Source organism: Bufo bufo, chromosome 5 (genome assembly GCF_905171765.1).
Source record: "Bufo bufo chromosome 5, aBufBuf1.1, whole genome shotgun sequence".
NCBI classification, from domain to species: domain Eukaryota; kingdom Metazoa; phylum Chordata; class Amphibia; order Anura; family Bufonidae; genus Bufo; species Bufo bufo.
Window position 1 is genome coordinate 464,526,177 of NC_053393.1, and position 22,167 is coordinate 464,548,343.

Genomic DNA, 22,167 nt, shown 5'->3' on the forward strand with positions numbered 1-22,167 from the left:
GCGTGTATTAAGAGAAGACTGTCAATCATCCAGTGTGTGTGGTAATCAGGATTGTCCCTCCTTAGAGCCCTAATAGAGCTAAACACATGGTGACAAGGCAGCCAAACAGGTTTGCTTTAACCCCTTAAAGGGGTTGTCTGAGAAAATGAAAAATGTAACAAATGTCACTAAATGTCAAAATAAATGTAAAAAAAAAAATCAGCCGATACTCACCTGTTTCTTCCACCAAATTACCTGCTACTCTGGTCCTCCACCTGGTGTGTGTGCACAAGGCTGCAGCAGTGATGTAGACTACTTATGTAGTGCAATACATTAAGCCTGCATGTCAGTGTTATATTGACACATAGTGGAAGATTTATTAAAACTGGTTTAGTTGTCCATAGCAACTAATCAGAGTCCGCCTTTCACTTTTCAGAGCTCCTTTGGAAAATGAAAGGTGGAATCTGATTGGTTGCTGTGGGCAAATAAGTTATTTTTCCTTTACACCAGTATTTGATAATTCTCCCCCATATTGTATTAGACCTTGCCTAAGGTGCTGGTGAGATGGGTCTCTTCCTTGGGAGACACCTGTCACGGCCTTTGGTGTGCGCCGTGACACTTATGCCACACTTGCTGTTGCCGTTGGCAACGTGTTGCTGTTATGACATGTCGTGGCAGTGTCTCGGCTTTTGCTGTGTGCATCGTGACATGGTTGCCACGCATGCTGTTGCCTGTGGTTACGTGTTGGCTGGTGTGTGCACTTCCCCTTTAAGTTGTAGCCTCCCTCTGTCTGGTGCTGTAAGGGTTAACTCCCTGACTGGGTGTCGTCACTTGGCTTTTATCTCCTGTGGCTTCCTGGCTGGAGTCAGTTGTACTTCAGCTGTCGTTGGTGCTGGAGCTCTGGCTCCCGTCCAGGGTGTTCTATCTGCCCAGTCCTTGAGGGCCACCTTGTAGGAAATCGATGTCATCTGCGATGTCATTCCTTTGTCTCACTTGTATCCTCAGTGTACCCAACCTCACTTGTTGTATGTTTGGTATGGGTTTATGTTCAGGGTTTGTTGTACGTCTTGTTTGTTGTTACATGTCTGGAATGTTGTTGGTGTTTGTCCCTACATGTGTGCAAGACGTTACCCTGTGTGTGTTGGACCGCCGGAAGGGGGCTGGTTTCCCGGAGGGGTGAACCATAAGACTGTATGCAGTGCTGCCTGGGGCTGCAGTGCACCTTGCTGTTTCAGGCCCAGGCAGAATCTGGGGTGCTGGATACCTGTGTGTGGTGTTGTTTGTACAGTGTCCTATTTGGTGTGTGGGCACCTATACTTTTACACGGGTTCCAGTTGTGGAGGCTGCGGCAAGTAAGTGTGTTTCTGGTGTTCTTACCTGCCGACTCTGTTGCTGCATATGGTCTTTTCCTTTCCCTGCTACTAGGCCATTTGAGACTCCTGTTCATCCGTGTCTGGGAAGAACAGGTCGTCTCTCCCCTGCTCCTATGTGAGGGATTATCAGGGCGACTCAGGGCCAAAGGTATTCTGGTATGAGTTGTCCTACCATCCAGGTCCGTTTATATGGTGAGGAGTTTGGGTGAGGATTAGGGACGCTTTAGGAGGTGTCCTGCTCTCTGATTCCGGCATCCTGGCCTAGCTGCTTCTCCTTTATACCTGACATTGTACGGTGGGTTTTCTTCCCCACCGTGACAACACCTCTTGCATATGCATATATTGAAGACAGATACAAAGAGACTAAAAGTGAGTAATATAGAGCACCCTAGCACCGCAAGTAGTTCAAGTCAAAGAGAAATCCTGAAGATTTGCCAACTCTTCCAAAATTCCGGGAGATCTGTCCTTTTTCCAGTGGTTCCAGGAAAGTTGGCAAGCACAGTATGTGATTAATCCTTAATGTGAAATCAAGGTACAGCATGGCCTATAGAATACTATAAACTGTATATTCAGGATCTAAAATACACAGGTCCTTTTATCAATACCTTTTACCAATAATCAAGCAAATTATCATGGATGAGTTTATAGTAGCGATGTCCTGATACAATTTTTTTAAGACCGAGTACCGATACTTTTATTTAAGTACTCACCGATACCAATTACCGATTCCAATTATGGTGTGGTAATGTTTTTACAGCTAATTCCAATTTAATTTAGTCATAGGTGAGATTTATCAAACCTTGTACAAAGAAACAGCGGCGCAGTTGCTGATAGCAATGAAAAAAATTAAAGCTGGAATTTGGTTGCTATGAAACTGCTTTACATTTCCTTTGTACAAGGGTTAATAAATGGGCATATAACAGTGTTTCCCAACCAATGTGCCTCCAGCTGTTGCAAAACTACAACTCCCAGCATGCACGGACAGCCTTTGGCTGTGCGGGCATGCTGGGAGTTGTAGATTTGCAACAGCTGGAGGCACGCTGGTTGGAAAACACTGGCATATAAGGAGGGGAATGGGCATATGAAGGGAGAGAATAGGCATATGCCAGCGTTTCCCAACCAGCGTGTCTCCAGTTGTTACAAAACTACACCTCCCAGCATGCCCAGACAGCCTTTGGCTGTGCGAGCATGCTGGGAGGTGTAGTTTTGCAACAGCTGGAGGTACACTGGTTGGAAAACACTGGCATATAAGGAGGGGAATGGGCATATAAGGGTAGAGAATGGGCATATGCCAGTGTTTCCCAACCAGCGTGCCTCCAGCTGTTGCAAAACTACAACTCCCAGCATGCCCGGACAGCCTTTGCCTGTGCGGGCATGCTGGGAGGTGTAGTTTTGCAACAGCTGGAGGCACACTGGTTGGGGATCACTATTATATGACCATCCCCCCCAGCCCCCACCTTCTTTTATTATTCACTGTTTGTCTGTTTTAACATGAAATGGAGAGAAATTAACTGAATTTCTCCTCCATTTCATGCACCATACCCACCTGGCCTGCTGCAATCCTTCCCATGCAGATGCACCAGAGTACTGGGAGGAAGTGTTTTTAACTTCCTCCCAGTGCTAGGCAACCGCATGGGACTTGAAACACCGCCGCACAGAAGTCCCACCCCCACGCCGATCAGCTGGGACACACTGATCGGCTGGGAGCAGCGCCACCGCTGCCCGGAAGTGAAGATTGGACACGCCGCCGCCCAGAAGAGAAGATGGGACACGGGACCCGCTGCACGGCCATGAGGTATCGGCGACATTTGCACGAGTACAAGAAGAAGGATTTTTATGGGGACAAGCAATTGGTCGCTCATCCAGCAGAGGTGCATGTAAATTCAGTCCTTATCTCCATTGATGATCTGGTAATAATCGGAAATGTTTGGTCCATTCCCGATAATTGCCTGATATATAGGTCTGTGTAAAAGGACCTTCAGTCCTAAATATATTCATACGTGTGAGCCTCAAAGGGCTTATGTGTATTATTCTGTCATTTACGTACATGAAGAACAGAAACGTCAGATATGTGAGGTGTTAGATTACCTCCGTGTCTGATGTATGTTCAGAAATTGTTGGACTGGATTCTTCTGGGCAGTTAAACTCCTCTTCATCACCGACTGTAAAAGAAAAGGAAGGAATTGTGATCACAGTTAGTAAAGGATTACTATCTAAGAAAAGATGAATATCTTCACCCCCTTCATAGATGGGAGGTGTGTGCGTGGATGTTAATCAGTATTTTACGAATGTCTACATCAAAGACCATTGGGTATGAGCTATGCCTTGCCTTAAACTTGTGTTTGAACCTTGTATCAGTGATACATGTATATTTCCTTTCCAGCCAGTGCCTTAGTGTGAACAGTGGAAAACAGTACTAAGAAAACAGTAAAAAAAACAAATACATTGTTACTATTCTCAGTGGAAAACCGTACTAAAAAAACAGTAAAAAAAATAAATACATTGTTACTATTCTATACCTATGACTAACAGCTACACACATATTTCTCTATTCCAATGATCATCAAACAAATTAGTCAATGTACTCGGATTACTAATGGGGCAAGTCAGATAAAGAGAAGTTACAATTACAGGCCCTTGCTATGAGGGTGGTATAATTAACACATTTCTTATTACTTAAACTCCACCTAGTGACATTATCCTTTGCTTTTAGTTCCACTCACTCAACACTCTCCACCCAATTTTGTTGTCAGCACACAATGTTTTCATTCATGATTCTTTATTGAAATCTTGAAGGGGTTCTCCGGGAATTAAGAAAATGAAAATACCTAAAATTTACTTTATTATAAATGTATTCCCAAATACCTTTCATTAGTTATAATGGCTCATTTTGTCTAGGGAGCAATCATTAGGAGAAATAAAATGGCCGCCGTCCTATTATTACACACAAAACCTGTCACCTGCCCTCCTCCATAAGAACTACAGCTGTAATAGCACGGAATTCTTCAGAGACCCAGGCTATTAACACAAATGACTTCCCTGACCCCAGCATGTGGAAGCCATTTAGGCCCCAGGGAAAACCACCTCAGATGCTGTGGTCACAACTGATAGTGTGAATAAATATCCTAATTATGTACAAATGAGGTGTTTAGATGAGCAATCTTCTTACTACTTTTCTAGGGGGAAAAAAAACTCCATATGCAACAATCAAGGAGCAAGTATGCACTCTAAATTATATTGGGGAACGGTGATAACATGTACAGACGTCCACATTACTCCACCCTTCAGGGTTATGTACAGTTGCACAGGGACATCTATACCTCTCCTTCTTTCCCCTGCAGCCTGTCAGCATGCCCCTCACTGGTCCTCCTAATCTCAACAATGACCAACTTTAGAACAAGGTTTGCATCTTTAGTTGACATATAGCCATCAGCAGCAAGAACGTATTAGATCAAGGATCAGCAAGCTCCAGCACTCCAGCTGTTCTAAAAATGTCATTACAAAAGCTATTGAAAACCACTGAAAAAGTCAGTTAACATTTTCTTGCCATTGTTTACTTAACACGTTAGCCATTTCTTTTAGCTCTGCTATATCTGTAGATACATCCTTGGCTTCGGCAGTGCCACCCTGGAGGATGTATGAGATATGTCCTTGGTTTAGTAGAAGGAGGTTAGGGTAGATTCTGCAATTTGTGGACCGCAAAACAGTTGCGGACGTGTGAATGGACCCTAATTTTGTGCAAACAAGTACAAAAATGTCGCAAAATTTTGCGCAATCACTAGTGCAAAAAGTCGCAAAAGTCCTATTTTTGCTAATTTTTGACGCAAGAATTCTGGAGTAAAGGTATGATAAATCAGGGATGTAGAGTTTCTAATATTTGCTTACACTACTGATTTATGCAAAGTTGTGTGCAACAAAAGTGATAATTTAAAGCTGTTCTTCCTGTTACCCATCTAGTGACCGAGGACTGAGACTTACACAATGTGCATGAGAATGGCTTGAGACAACAGGCAGCACAAAGCTGAGAAGCACCCCTGTGTATATACAGTATATCCATATTGCATAATAGGGGTTTTCCGGTTACACTAATAACACTAGCATTCTACCTTACTGCACTGCATAATTCAGATGATGAAGTTCCAAGTGCATTTTGACTCCTCCAGCGTAACTGTAATCAGTGACCCGCACCCTGTGTTTACATCCCGGCGCAAGACTCACTGGGATTGTCTGAAGCAGCAGGTGTCTACCTCTCCTTCCCCTCCCAGCTCGAATGTCACAGATCCAAGCCTGCTTGAAGCACTGCTGGAAAAACCCTCCCTAAGACATGACATCACTGCTGACATAACATCTACAGGGCAGGGTCCAGATAAATAAGCAGAACCCTGCCATGTCATTGGGATATGGAAGCAACACAGTGGAAAATATCACATGATCATGATAGAGTGAAGGAAAATGGGGCATTACAGATCAGTCACTATTAGTAAGTGATAACATGAGGTTTCCAATTTCCGGAAATTTGCTAAACTGTAATAAATAAACATGATAAGGGAAGCCTGTGCTACCAAAGAGGAAGATCATTACACTTTGTCTTCTACAGTATTTCATATTTACTGGAACCGTTCATTATAAAGCCTAATTTAATGTACTGTTACTACTGCCAATCTTATATGACATCACTTAGCACATAAACACGCTAAAAAGAATAGACTTGTGAGATGTACCTTTCCATGTATCCTACACATTTCTATTCAATGCTGGTTCACTTATAACCATTGTGTTGAGTCTTTTGTTCTTTTGGAGGGGTTTAGACACAACTAATGACAAAGATTCATATCTATAGCTGGGCAGAGATATACTGCATGAGACATCTAGCAGTAAAACCTGTGCCACTAGTCACAAACGTGACCTCATGTGAAATTATGGAATCCGTTTCGTCAACAGTTTCCCTCTGACCTTTTTTTAACTACGTCAAAGGGGAATAAGGATTGAAGGGCCAGACGTATATGAATAAGCCCTCATGGCTATATTTTATGTATCTGGCAAATGGTATTAGTAAATGACATGGCTTGAGATAGAAAAAATTATATATTTATTAGTTGCTGCATAGGCAACACCGTCTTACAAGATCACACAAAATATAAAAGCATCAGTTTTCCTAAGCCCATGTTTTCTTGGGAAAATTTCCCTGTAATGAAAAAGACATAAAACATGTGGTCTTTGGAGAACAGCCAAATTCAGGGTGCTTAAGTTTATGCTAACACAAACTGTATACTGGTTTTATGCCTCTCAGCCTGGGAGAAAACTAGTATCTCTATATATTTTACGTCAGTTGGAGACAGCTCTTCTTGATGTATCGCTACTGTGTAAATGTAGACCCAGATGGACGTAAATTACACCCAGTATTTACATTTCATATATTTTCTTCCCTGTTAACAAGCAGCATTAAACAATGGAAGTACATTTCAACAGTTTTAAAAAAAAAACAACCAATGGGTGTGTTCATTATACCGTCCTAGAGCATTTAAGTACCGGTATATTGCTTCTGTTATTCAATCTGCATCAAAGGTCTGTAAATTACTGGCATTACTTTGTGCTTTGATATGGCAGCATAAAAATTAAAGGGATTCTCCAGGATCTCCCCCAGGATAGGTCATTAATATGAGAACGGCGGGGCTCTGACATCTGGCTCCCTGTCCAATCAACTGTTCGAGGAAGTCGAGCTGCTCATCGAAGCTCCAGTAAGCACCGCAGCCTCCTTACTGCTCATCAGGCACAGCACTATACTTTATAGTGGCTGTGCTTGGTATTGTAACTCAGCCCCATTCACTTTAATGGGATTGAGCGTAGACCATGTACTGATGAATATGATGTCACCTGGTCTAGAAAGAGGCCTAAGAGCTCACAGAGCACCACAGCCTCTTCATACAGCTGATTGGAGGGGGTGCCAGTAGCCGGATACCCACCGATTTGATACGGATGACCAATCCTGAGGATAAGCTATCAAAAACTCAGGCAATCCCTTTAAGAAAAGCATATGAACGTTTGCCACACATCCGTCATCATATAATGTTTGCAACTACATCCTACATAACTTTTTCGTGTTTTGTCATTTAGCTTTCAGTATTTCTATTGAACATTTACATATAGAATGTATTGTAATCGTAAGGATTAGGGATGAGCGAATCGACTTCGGATGAAACATCCAAAGTTGATTTGCATAAAACTTCGTTCTAATACTGTATGGAGCAGGAGCTCTGTACATTATTAGAATGTATTGGCTCAGATGAGCCGAAGTTATTGCTTCGCGAGACTTCGCGCAATAATTTCATAAATTAATTTGTAGTGTAAAAAAACATTTCCCGAACTCGGGTTCAGTTCCAAGTGGTACCTTGAAATCGAACCAGAGTTCAGGAAATAGTTTTTTACAGTACAAATTAATTTATGAAGTTATTGCTCTCACGAGACTTCGCGAAGCAATAACTTCAGCTCATAGGAGCCAATACATTCTAATACTGTACTGTGCTCCTGCTCAGTACAGAATTAGAACAAAATTTTATGCGAATCGACATCGGATGTTTCATCCGAAGTCGATTCGCTCATCCCTAGTAAGGATCTATAGATCCTAACATTGGGACAGGGCCCATTATATTGTAACAGGCAGTAAGGGTTAGAGGTGGTAAGGGAGTTAATAAAGAATTTCTATCTTCCTGTCCATAAAAGATGTTAAAATATGGGCAGACCAGGTTATTTTATTCATAGCACAAACTCAAAAGAGGTTAAAGGAACTGAATATTATAAGCCACTGTAATCTTAGGACCAGCGTCTACTTCCTGCGTGGTCCACAGAGACATTTCAGTCGTTTTTACCTCACTGCATCTAACTATAATTAGTTTGTTATAATATCTTTTCCTTTTATGCATGTCAGGTTCCTTTATTGCAGGATAACTTGGTTGCCAGATGTCTGAAGACAGATATGACTTGGTCCCACAAAAGATAATCTCTATCTCTGTAATTTTTACACAATAGCAATCATCTGATGGTCTCACTGGTGCAGGATTACAGGAGTGGATGTATTGTATTATATTAAGAGGAAGACAACTGATTAGCACATCAGCTAAGACAAAGATGAAAAAGTCCAATTACCGTTCAGATAAAGCAAGTCAATGTGAGTTGTGTCAGTCATCGTTACATAGAATCATTTGGGAAAAGCTGCATTAGGAGAATATGAAATAAACCTGAAGAGAATGTCATCACATTTAACCCTAAAAAACAAACAGCGGAGGGAGCAAGTCCCAGAAACAATGCTATGGATTAGCACTAGGGATGAGCGAATCGACTTCAGATGAAACATCCAAAGTCGATTCTCATAAAACTTTGTTCCAATACTATACGGAGCAGTGTGTTTGGAGTCATTGTCCTTCTGGAAGGTGAACCTCCGACTTAAATCACGCACAGAGTGGTACAGGTTTTGCTCAAGGATATCCCTGTATTTAGCACCATCCATCTTTCCCTCAACTCTGACCAGTTTCCCAGTCCCGGCTGCTGAAAAACATCTCCAAAGCATGATGCTGCCACCACCATGTTTCACTGTGGGAATGGTGTTCTTTGGGTGATGTGATGTGTTGGGTTTGTGCCAGAAATAGCGTTTTCTTTGATGGCCGAAAAGTTAATTTTTTGTGTCATCAGACCAGAGCACCTTCCTCCATACATTTTGGGAGTCTCCCACATGCCTTTTCGCAAACTCACAACGTGCCTTTTTGTTTTTTGCTGAAAGTAATGGCTTTCTTCTGGCCACTGCCATAAAGCCCAACTCTATGGAGCGTACGGCTTATTGTCATCCTATGTACAGATACTCCAGTCTCTGCTGTGGAACTCTGCAGCTCCTCCAGGGTTACCTTAGGTCTCTGTGCTGCCTCTCTGATTAATGCCCTCTTTGCCCGGTCCGTGAGTTTTGGTGGGCGTCTCTTGGGAGGTTTGCTGTTGTGCCATGTTCTTTCCATTTGGTTATGATAGATTTGATGGTGCTCCTGAGGATATTTGGATATTTTTTTATAACCTGACCCTGACATACTTCTCAACAACATTGTCCCTTACTGGTTTGGAGAGTTCCATGGTCTTCATGGCAGTGTTTGGTTAGTGATGCCTCTTGCTTAGGTGTTGAAGCCTCTGGGACCTTTCAAAAAAGGTGTGTATATGTAATGACAGATCATGTGACACTTAGATTGCACACAGGTGGACATAATGTCACTAATTATGTGACTTCTGAACGTAATTAGTTGCACCAGAGCTTTTTATGGGCTTCCTAACAAGGGGAGTGAATACATATGGACATGCCAATTTTCTGTTTTCTATTTCTAAACAATAGTTTTATTTATATCGTTTTCTCATTTCACTTCACTGACTTACCCTCAGTTCAGACCTGAGCGTTTTACAGCGCGTTCCTACGCGCTGTAAAACGCTCAACAAGGAGAAAGCAATGCTTCCCTATGGGAATGGTTCTCACCTGGGCGTTTTACAGCGCGTACGATCGCGCTGTAAAACGCCCGACGCTCAAACAAGTACATGAGCGTTTTTTTGGGCGTTTGTCGCGCGTTTCCGTACATAGACTTTCGGGAACGCGCGACAATGTGTGTTCACTTGTCTCTGTATGCGCGCTTGTAAACGCCCGTACAATCGCGCATACAGAGCGCTCCTTTCAGAACGCTCTGGTGTGAACCCAGCGTTAGACTATTGTGTTCTGATCCATCACAGAAAATTCAGATTAACAAAACATTGAACTTAAGGCTGTAATGTAACAAAACAAGAAAAAAGTCAAGGGGGTGAATACTTTTGCAAGGCATTGTATCTGACTAATTTGTGTACGATCAGAGCAATTTCATAATCTCTAAGATTGGTCAGATCTGTGTGTGTAAACCGAGCTCTAGTCGAGAATGTGTAAGCGATGAAATGCCATGTGGAGATAGCCATGGGTTTTATAATGAAAGTTGACATTTTACATTAAAGGGGTTATGTCATGAATGATGTAAAAAATAATAATCTGACACCATTTAATACATGTCAAACTCTTTCTACTTAAGCTAGAACCAGCCCTGTACCTCACATGAACTCTCCCTATTCCATGCTCTAACTGCTCTGCTAGATTTATTTTAGGCTGGCAGTTTAGGGGGTGTGCCTTTTCAGAGGGGGTGTCTCCTTTCTGCTGCAGCCATCTCAGTTATCACATCTCATAGGGCATGTCCTTTATGCGACAGCTCTTTCCCTCTATACTAATTGTCACAGTTTTTAACAGTAGATGGGCTGGTGGCAATTAAAGGTTGGAACTGAACATGTGTGTCCGTCTCACCAAGGTAGACAGAGAAATAAGGAAAAATAAACAGCAGGTGGCGCTATACAGATAGATTTCAGTGAATAACTCAGTGGCTACACAAAATTTTTAAATACATCCAGGTGCTCCTTTGAAAATTTTTAAATATTTTTGGTGAGACAACCCCTTTAAAGAAACCTTCCTTTGGCTGGACCTGTTTTATAGGAGCTGTCATCTAGATTTCCATACACTCAGTTTCTGCTCTTTAACTTCTCTACTAGAGTTCCCCAGCAGCTCAGCCAGTCTTGGCATTAAAGAGGACCTTCCATGCGATTTTATTAAGGGAGATATACGTATACCTGTACTGATGCTGCCACCCTGCTTGATTTTTTTAAATATGCCTCCTATGTCCAATGGCAGCGCTGAGCGTCACAGCCAGGGAGAAAAAAACTCCCCGGCTGTGACGCTCTGCGCTGCCATTGGACAGCGCTATAGCCAGGGAGAAGGAGACGCCCACTGAGAAAGTCTCCTCCTCATTGCTCCGATGCTCAGTATTAGCATACTGAGCGGGAGAAATCTGGCGGAGCACAGCGGGGCATAGGAGGTATATTTTAAAAAATCAAGCAGGGTGGCAGCATCAGCGAGGGGTACCCCGCAAGTACAGGTATATATCGCATGAAAGGTCCTCTTTAAATGCAGAAACAAGGAACTTCTAGAAGAACAGAACTACAAGTCCCTCTTGAACTAGGAAGTGCCTCAGAGAATTGTAGGACACTAGAGGACAAAAAGGGAATTCATATGATAACAGTTATTAAAGGGGTTATCCAACAGTCAGACAGAACTCCCAGAGTGGCTGACCCATGGTTGAGATAATACTTATCTGGTCCCCACCGCTTGGTCCAGTGTCTAATGCTGGTCATGTGACCAGTTGTTGTGACGCAAGGGGAGCAGGTCACCGCTGCGGCCAATCATGTGTCCCCTCCCCCACAGATGTTGATCGCAGCGTGGCAGTGAGATGAAGAGATGGCCCAGGAGCGTTAGGCACTGGACCCAGCAGCGGGGACCAGGTAAGTATGATCTCCATGGCAGGTCATCCACTCTGGAAGGTCTGTCTGACTCTTGGAGAACACCTTTAAGAACTGCAATTAAGTAATCATAATACATGTAAACTTTCTGCTGTGGCTCTGGGCAGGGGCGGACTGGCTAAAGACCCTATAGGGAAACTTCCCAGTGGACCGATGCCCAGGGGGCCATTTGAGCCTCCTCATGGACGCCAGCCAGGAAAGTAATGATGTGACTCTCCTTTACGGACTCCTGAATTCAACTGTATTGCCATCCTGACGCAACTGGAGTAGGAAGACAGAACGTCGCAGCTGGCTCAGGCCACCACAGAGGGGCAGTGTCTGGGGAGGTACAGCATTTTGTATTGCTGGGGCAGTATTTTGTGATGGACTGTGGCTGTGCTAGGGTAGTATAATGTGCCCCAATATGGTATTGCTGGTCCTGCTTACTTATGTTGGCTCAGCCTCCTGTCAATTTGAACCAGAATACAAAATAGGGCCACTTTAGGTTTCCAGTCCAACCCTGGTTCTAGGTAAGAATAAGTTACAGGAGGTTAAAAACTGCGTGCTTCCATCTACAGGATTTTCCACTTTACTTACATTTGTTTAGAGCATCGAATAAAATGTGCTATAACCAGAGACTCGTCCTCTGCCTGATACATAGTGTATAAATAATGCAAACTAAACAACAATGTTAAAGCGCAAAGCATAAAAAAGCAGGTAGCACCATGGTTAATCCACTAGACTGCTTGAATAGTTTATAGTTATGATGATGCAGGGCAGCAGATAGGCCGCCAGCTATTCAGAGCAGTGATAAGTCACAATCCATCATTCTCTACCAGTGCTTCCCCTTACAGGATATCTACAGCAGATATCGCTTTTCACCAAATATGCTATAAAACTACTCATTAATTCAGGAATACATTGGAAGCTCCTGGGAGCAGGCAGCCCAGATAACAAGTGCTAAGAGGCATATTTTACTAAGTAAATCAGTTAGATTACAAAAAGGAAACTAATTAGAGCTATGAATATTCAGCGGCGTCACAGATAAAGGGAGATTTCTTTCATTACAGTAACTCCATGCAAAAGCACCATGTCCCTATGATATACAAACACCCAAACTGGAGGTTTCTCGCGGCAGAGCCCGGTTATCATCCTGACTTTTTAATTTGGAAATGCTGGAAAGATTAAAAACCAATTAGCGCAGCATTCTATAGGCCTATATGTATATATAGAACCGCATACATCACAAGCTCGCTATGCAAATGTTATTAAACTCGCCTTGGTCGCAAACCTACATTTTCCGCTTATATAAAGAACGATGTGGGGATTTTACACACGCAGCTTCATGCGGCAATGTCTGGGGGATTTTCTGTACACTGAGAAAAAAGGAAACTGGGCTGAAGAAAGATACACAGAAACACTTCCTTTCATTGACACAAGAATCAAGCAGAACAAAGATTAGCCACGCAGACATCCAGATTGGTCACATTGTAGGAACAGAACAAAAGTGATTTCCCATATCGACAATGTTATTGTATGGCAGAATGATGCCGATACATCACATCACCATGCCCCAGACGTTTAAAAGAGAAGTCATTTGTCAGGCTGTCATTTTATTTCAGTGTTCCTGGTAAATCATTGCACCCAGTGGAAAAAAGAAACAACTTCCCCTTTGTTTAAGAAAAGTTAAGGACAGGTGACGGCTATACAGCACACGGCAGATAATAGCCGGTGTAAAACGACATTGATTTTGTCGCAGCATGACACCGGGCTAAATCTACAGTGATGAACAATTACAACTCGGCTCCAGTTCTGCATAGAAAAGCCTCTGCCTTACAGAAAAATGAAAAAGAAGAATAAATATGCTGATTTATAAATATACTATAGCTGTAGGTCCCCTTTGTGCCGTCAAAGCAGACTTATGGTGGCATGTACCCCACAATAGCTCTGAAGGTGTTATATGGTATCTGACATTGAGAACAAGAGGCAGATCCTACAAAGACAACCTGCTGTCACCATAAAAATGCACAGCAAACTGCAGGCAGCATGTTATAGAGCAAGAGGAGCTGAGCAGATTGATATACGTATATTTTTGAGGGGAAAAAAAGTCTCAGAAAAACTGTAATTTATTCATTTAAGGGCTCATGCACACGGCCGTCTCCGTATTGTGGCCTGCAAACAGTGGGTCCACAATATACTGGCCCCAGCCGTTTCACTTAAATGGGTCCGCAATCTGGAAAGTGTGGTGTGGCATTAAGGCACAGAACCCCACGAAAGCAAGGGATTTCTCTCCGTGCCTCCGCACCGCAAAACAATAGAACATGTTCTATTTTTTTGTGGTGCGGATGGATCATGGACCCATTTAAGTTGAAGGGGTCTGCATCCGTCTGCGGAAACCGCGCGGATGTTGCCCGTGCATTGGGGAACCGCAAACTGCGGTCCCCAATGCACGTTACGGACGGCACATGTTCGTGTGCATGAGCCCAATCTCTGCTCTTTCTGAGTGATTGACAGCTCTCTGTGTATGTACACAAACTTATACAGGGAAGACTGTCAATCACTGATAAGACAGCCCACTTGGCTACTAAGCTCAGAAAAAGCAGACAGAAGTTTTTCTGCATCTTTTCCCACAACTGTATCAATCTGCTCAGCTCCTCCTGCTCTATAACATGCTGCCTGTAGATAATGCTGCATTTTCATGGTGACAAGTTACTTTTAAGATATTTTAAGACTTTTAAGTAGTAAGGTGGTGTCTACATGGATAGGACTTAACCAGCACATCCCACAGATGTTTAAAGGGGTTATCCCATGATTAATGTAAATTGCCATGAGATATCATATGGTATATAACAATCTCTTTCTAATAAAAGGTAGAACCAGCCCTGTACATCACATGGATCAAGAGATCTCCCTATTCATTGCTCCAATAGCTCTGCTATGTTCATTACAAGCTAGGAGCTCAGGGTGTGTTGTGTGTGTGTGTGTCCTTTCTCGGGGGGCATGTCCTTTCTGCTGCAGCTGAGGAATGAAACTGAGCATGGGCGTCCACCTCAGTAAGTAGAAAAACAGCAAGTGGCGCTATGAAGATGCATTTTATTGAATAACTCAGTGGCTACAATAAATGTTTAATTATATCCCATTAGAAAAAGTACTGAGATCCCAATGTTGGTTTGAAAACTGTAGAATGTTTTTGTGTGACAACCATTCTAATCAAATTGAGATTTTGGCAATTAGGCTACTTTCACACTTGCGGCAGTGTGATCTGGCAAGCAGTTCAGTCGCCGGAACTGCCTGACTGATCCGGCAAAACGTATGCCAACTGATGGCATTTGTAAGACTGAACAGGATCCTGATCAGTCTAAAAAATGCCTGATCAGTCAGAAAAAGACATTGAAATGCCGGATCCGTCTTTCCGGTGTCACCTGGAAAAACGGATCCGGCATTTATTTTTTTCACCTTTTTTTCGGTCTTCACGGATCCGGCATTCCGGTATTTTGAATTTGTATTTTGAATCCGGCACTAATACAATTTTATGGGAAAAAAATGCCGGATCCGGGCAAGTCTTCAGTTTTTTGGCCGGAGATAAAACCGTAGCAAGCTGCGGTTTTATCTTTGTCCTGATCAGTCAAAGACTGAACTGAAGACATCCTGAACGGATTGCTCTCCATTTAGAATGCATGGGGATAAAACGGATCCGTTCTTTTCCAGTATAGAGCCCCTAGGATGGAACTCTATGCCTGAAAAGAAAAACGCAAGTATGAAAGTACCCAAAGGAGGCCAAAGCTTAATTTAGATGGGTCAACTGAGCAGCGGATTGTCGGGAAAGAAGCGGTGCTTCCCAACAGTTGGCTGCTCATTCAGTGAAGGAGACCGCTGCATTTACATGCTACAGCGATTCCTCTTCCTCATTCAGAATCATTGTTTCTGAGCACCAGATCGTTTTTTTAGACGGCAGATCTGCAGCCCAGAAACTATAATCGGTGTGTATGAACGAGTGTTTTGCTCATTCATTGGGTTATTGGCGGCACATTTACATGGCCAGATTGTCAGGAACAACAGTTTGCAGGAACAGTCGTTTCCGATAATCTGTCAGATTCTTGAGCTGTGTAAATGCGCCTCAAATCAACTCACGTTTATCAGAATTTTGTAGTGTGGTGGGTGTGGTTGCATTATCATGCTGAAAAAGACCACTGGCATTAGGTGATATTGTTGCCCACTTCAACACTCCTCAGAGCATCACACCACCTTCTGCTGGCTTGCCTTCTTCTCACAGTGGCTGTGGCTACAAAGCCCTATACACAGCATTGTACTATGTGTGCTGGCCCTGTTTTAATCATAGCCAGCATTAATGTTTTCTACACTTTGTGCTACAATAGCTCTTATGAGGTATCAGACCAGACAGCCTGGCCTTCACTCCCCACTTAAGTCATTTAGCCTTGGGCATCCATGACCCTGTGCACTGGTCCATTGGTTGCATCTGTTTGGACCATTTTTTGTAGGCACTAACCACTGTATACTAGAAACATCCCACATGACCTGCTGATTAGGAGAGGATCTGACTGGATATGTTCTGAGTCATTTGTCCATCACAATTTAGTCCTTGTCAAAGGGCCTCAGATCCTTACACCTGCAAACGTCTCCTATTTTCAATACATCAACTTCAAGAGGTAACTATTTATTTGCTGCCGAATATATCCAACACCATGACAGATGCCACTGTTCTAAGATAACCAATGCTATTCACTTCACCTGTCAGTAGTTTAATGTAATGGCTTACTGATGTAAGTAGAAACAGCTGTATAGCATATCTACAGAACTCTATCGCAAAAACATCTTTTGCTCAAAAATTTTATGACATTTTGAGCTTTTACACTATTTGTGGCACGTTTTAAAAATATGTCTGGGGCTTAACAGAATGGACATGTTCCCCTGCGGCAGAACAAACTTAAAAGAAGAGTTTCCATATCGGACACAGCCCATGGACATTAGTGTCTCAGTTTCTGGAGAGAAAAAAACAAAACAATCTGTTTTATCAAGTTCTAAATTTATTGGTCCCAACACTTCAATAGATTCTGTGTCCAGACATGAAAGCAACCCACCCTTACGCTGGGTTCAGACCTGAGCGTACTGGATGAAGCGCTCTGTATGCGCGATTCTACGGGTGTCTCACATACGCGGCTCCTGTGCAAGCAAACGCCCATTGTCACGCGTTCCCGGAAGTCTATGTACGGGAACGCGTGACACTACGCCCCAAAGAAGCTCCTGTACTTCTTGGGGCGTAGGGCGTTTTACAGCGCGTTCGTACGCGCTGTAAAACGCTCAGGTGAGAACCATTCTCATAGGGAATCATTGGTTCTTGCCTGTTGAGCGTTTTACAGCGCGTAGGAACGCGCTGTAAAACGCTCAGGTGTGAACCCAGCCTTAGGCCTCGTCCACATTTCCATGTCAGTGTCACGTCAATGAAAAAAAGTATACGTGTATAATCCATGAAGATGTCTGTAAAGGATCCATGATGAATCCATGTGTCCGATTTCACTCTCCATGTGTCATCTGTAATACATGGATGTTGCTCAGCTGAAAATGAATTTCAAGAGCATTTCCTATGTCTTCTGTGAAAAACAGACGCACCGCGGATGCTATCTGTGTTGTGTCCGTGATATTCACGGAACCATAGACTTCAATGGGTGTGTTTGGTCCGCATCACGGACCAAAATAGTGCATGTCTCACCCACGGTCAGTAAAAAAAATACTGAAATGTGAACAGACACATTTAAATCAATAGGTACATGTGCTATCCACGGACAGTGAAAGACAGAAATGTGGACGAGGCCTTAGACAACAATATTATTAGCATCTTGCAATGAAAAGTCTACTTTGGTTTCTTATAGTTTCCTGGTAAGCAACAGCATAACATCAATTAAAAACCACGTAAAGCGAGTTTCTGATTACGTCTTTTGCTCTCTATAAGCAGATCACAGACTCTTCCCAATACCCTGCATGGTTGTCACTACTAACCTGGCCATATAAACCCTGTGGCTTAATTGTAAAGATGTTTATGTCATATAATGAAAAATATCAATCTAAGGCCTCATGCACACGGCTGTTGTTTGGGTCCGCATCCGAGCCGCCATTTTGGCGGCTCGGATGCGGACTCATTCACTTCAATGTGCTGTGCGCATCCGTTGCTCCGTTCCGTGGCCCCGCAAAAAAAATAGAACATGTCCTATTCTTGTCCGTTTTGCGGACAAGAATAGGCATTTGTACAATGGGCAAATTGCGGAAGGCACATGGGCGGCTTCCGTTTTTGGCGGATCCGCGGTTTGCGGACCGCAAAAAATGGAACGGTCGTGTGCATGAGGCCATATCACAGTCACAAGAAACACATCTAGGGCAATAAACTTGTTTCATTTTTATGACTTCCCCTTTCATTACCTGCGCCACACCTGAAATAATCTCATTCATTTGTCAGATTTGGAATGAAAAACTGAACAAACAAAACCAAACCTGTTACACACAAGCATTGTGAAAAATTCTGCCAATAAACAATGGGCCACTATGCTACATGGTTGTTTTTCCGTTTTGTGCTGTGCTAAGATGACTCTCATACGGTGTCACTGGGCTGCATATAAATGAAATCTAAGAAAGACAGAGAACTCTTTCATTTTGGTACGTTTAAACTAATTCATTGTGCGGTGTATAACTCTTTGTGACCTGGAAAGCATTGTAACAGTACTAGTCATATGCACATTTTAACTGATCGTTCTACACAGATAACACTTATTTTAAGAGAAAGTTAAGAACGTCATTGCATTAACAGGATTTGATTTCTACTATAAAATATTGACTTATTTTGCATTTTGTATGCATTTAACAGTTACGGTATATTCTGAATCAATTTTCTCTTCACTTCCTACAAACTCATATTTAACATTTTCAGATGCATTTCAGCTCCACACAGTTAAGCCTCCTTCACACATCCGTGTGTCTGTTTTTTGCTGTCCGTGTGCCATCCGTGTTTCACCGACACTGAACAGCTGAAAAATAATTTTCAAAGCATCTATTCCAAATAATCCGTGAAACACGGATGGCATCCGTGTTGCATCCATGGTTTTCACGGACCCATAGACTACAATGGGCGTGATGGATCTATGAACGGAGCGTGCATCCGTGTAAAAAACACGGACCCACGGACCGTGCTAAAACCCTGATGTCTGAGTACACAAATACACACATTAAAATGAATTGGGAAGTGTTCTGTCCGTGGAGAACGTACAGCTCATGTCCGTGAATCACTGATGTGTGATTGATGCTTTAAAGGGGTTTTCTGAGATTCTTTACTATCCTTTGGATAGGTCATCAGTATCTGATCAGTGGGGGTCTGACATCAGGTACCCGCGCTGATCAGCTGCTTGAGAAGGCAGCGGCACTTCTGTGAGCACTGCGGCCTTCTCTCAGCTTTTACTAGGCCAGAGAAATCAGTCATATGGCCTAGGAGCAGCTCAGCCCCATTCAAGTGAATGGGGCTGAGCTGCAATACCAAGCACAGCCCCCATACTATGTACAGCGCTGTGCTTGGTAAGCTGTGAGGAGGCAGCAGCGCTCACAAGAGCATCAGCGTTTTCTAAAAACAGCTGATCGGCATGGGTACCGGGTGTCAGAACACCACAGATCAGATAGCTCATCAGTAAAAAAAAAAAAAATCTTGGAGAACCCTTCTAAAAGCATCAAAACTACATTGGGAAAGACATGTACGTATTTGATGCAGTTGCCATTTTTACAGGTGAAACACATTTATTTAACATGTTTCACCTGTAAAAACCTTAACAGCACCAAAACCCCCATCAAACCAGGTTGAGTTTTTTCAGCAACTCATCCGCTACATCTGAAGAAATCCCAAAGTCCAGTGCTGAGTGCAAACTGTGGTCAGGGAACAAATACTCCATAAGCAGAGCATAGATTTCCCTTGCATTACTGAACATCAACAATGTTGGAGACATCAAGGAGAGCATTATGCATCAGCCACTGTTGTCACCAGATGAGCCTTTGGTGGTGGTGGTGGTGGTGTTACAGTGTGGGCAGGTGTGTCTGGTCAATACAGAACTGCCCTACACTTTGTGAATGGTACAGTGACAAGCCCATACTACTTGAATAACATCATTAATCCAGTCATTGTGCCTCTGCATGACAACACAGGCCTGATTTCAAAAGCATGGACGACAATGTGCCAGCTCATTGTGGTGGCATCATTAGGGAATGGATGCTGGAGACTAGGGTACCTCAAATGGAGTGGCCTGCCCTTTCTCCAGACCGGAATCCCATTGAAAACCTGAGTCGCAGTGTAGAGGCTCGTAACTCTATACCCCAGAACCTCAATAACCTGAGGGCGGCCATTCAAGAAGGGTGGGATGCCATGCATCAGCAGACAATAAGTCGACTTGTGAAGAGCATGAGACATCGTTGTCAAGCTGTAATTGATGCTCAAGCCCACATGACAAGGTTTTTGAGACATTGACATTTTTTGTGGAGGTATACCCACCACTGTTGTTGGCTTTTGTGTCAATAAATTGTTTGAGATGAGGAAATCACCATTGCATGCTTCTACTTAAAAGCCCCACTTTAATGATATATCACTGTTGAGGGAACTTTTTACGTTTTCCATAAATTTCACCCAAAAGCCAAATATCCCTAACTTTTTGTGAGTAGTGTACGTAGCTCATGATTTGTGGCATCGACCACTGTCTTATTACTATACATTTAGTTGATAATTATGTGGCATCCTCCACTGGTTTATTACTATATACTGTATATAGCCAATAATTTGAAATATATATTCCACTGGTTTATTACTGTATATGAGTAAAAATGAAAAAAATGTGGGGGGCACTCACTATCCTGCAGCAAATGGACAGATGTCGGGAATAAACATTTTTATGTCCGATTTTATTATGATCCCAAGATAAAAACATGTAAATATGCAATAAATAAAATATCACCAAGTTACACAGATAAAAACAAGTAAATATGCAATAGTTGGAATGATATCACCAAGTTGCAGGTACCATATAGAATATAAATATTAAAAATATAAATTAAAACATGTGATAAACCGTGGTTGCAACCAGATGGAACCTAAATTCGGATATGTACAAGCTCTTCAATCCATGTTCATGTGTGTCCCCGCAGAAATTGCTTTTTCTCATAAGGATAAAAGATGGTTTTTCCTTAGTACCTTATTTGGGAGTCTTATATAAAGCCCTAGAGGTCAAAAAGCTTCATATGCAACGTCCGTCAAGCAGACAGGTGATCTCATTCCAACTATTGCATATTTACATGTTTTTACCTAACTTGGTGATATTTTAATTATTGCACATTTATATGTTTTTATCTTGGGATCATAATAAAATCTGACACAAAAATCTGTCTTTTTGCTGCAGGATAGTGAGGTGTCCCCCCCCCATATTTTTCATTTTTACTCATTTCCACTTGGCATTGGGGACGCTGAGGGGCTGAGTACCCGTCATCTTTTGGTCAATCTGGTTCAGCCACTAGCATTTCCATTTCTCGCTCACTTATTACTGTATTTGTCTAATGAGTTGTGCCATTTTTCATTAGTTTATTAATGTACTGTATATGTAACCCACAATTTGTGCCACTTTTCACTGGTTTATTACTGTGTATGGAGCTCATGATTAGGGTCCATTCACACGTCTGCAACTGTTTTGAGGTCCGCAAATTGCGGATCCGCAAAACACGGACACCGGACATGTGCGTTCTGCATTTTGCGGACCGCACATGGCCGGCACTATAATAGAAATGCCTTTTCTTGTCCGTGGCTGAGGACAAGAATAGGACATGTTCTATTTTTTTTCTATCTTTTGCAGACTCACTGAAAATGAATGGGCCCGCACACAATTTTGCGGAACGGATGTGGACCCATTTTGCGGACATGTGAATGGACCCTTATGTGGGATCTTTCATTGGCTTATTACTGTACATAGGACTCATAATTTGTGCGATTGTCCACTGATTTACTCACCAGACTTTCGGGCTTTCAGGGCAATAACAGCTGCTAGTTCCCTCTGCACCTATGATACCAGACAGAATAGAAAACACACATTTTAATGTAAAATGGAGCTCCAAACTGAATCAAATAAGATTACTTTCTGACTTTATTTTGGATGCAAGAAATCTGAAAACAGTATTACTGAGGACTGTCAGAATAAGTATACTCCGTTATCACAGATCTGAAGCAGAAACATAAATAAATTGCCATGATAATTTCTATTAAATCCAAAAATATTTCCATCCAAATAACTAAACTGCACGTAGAAATAAGACTAGGTTGCAGTTCTTGCCGCATATCAGTAGCATTAGCCTCTCCACTATAATTCAAACCTTTTCACTAGGTTCACTGTGGGCTGTCTTACTAATAGGTTCCAGTGGATCT

At 42.6% G+C, this 22,167-nt stretch overlaps 1 protein-coding gene across 1 annotated transcript in view; it reads right to left on the reverse strand.

Moving 5' to 3' along the window:
- Positions 1-22,167, reverse strand: part of RAPGEF5 (Rap guanine nucleotide exchange factor 5) — a 358,807-nt gene that overhangs the window by 147,357 nt on the left and 189,283 nt on the right. The window contains exons 7-8 of the mRNA XM_040433729.1: positions 21,757-21,805; positions 3,441-3,514 (exon numbers count right to left, since the gene is read on the reverse strand). Of these exons, the coding sequence (XP_040289663.1) occupies positions 3,441-3,514; positions 21,757-21,805 (123 nt within the window). The remainder of the gene's footprint in view (positions 1-3,440; positions 3,515-21,756; positions 21,806-22,167) is intronic.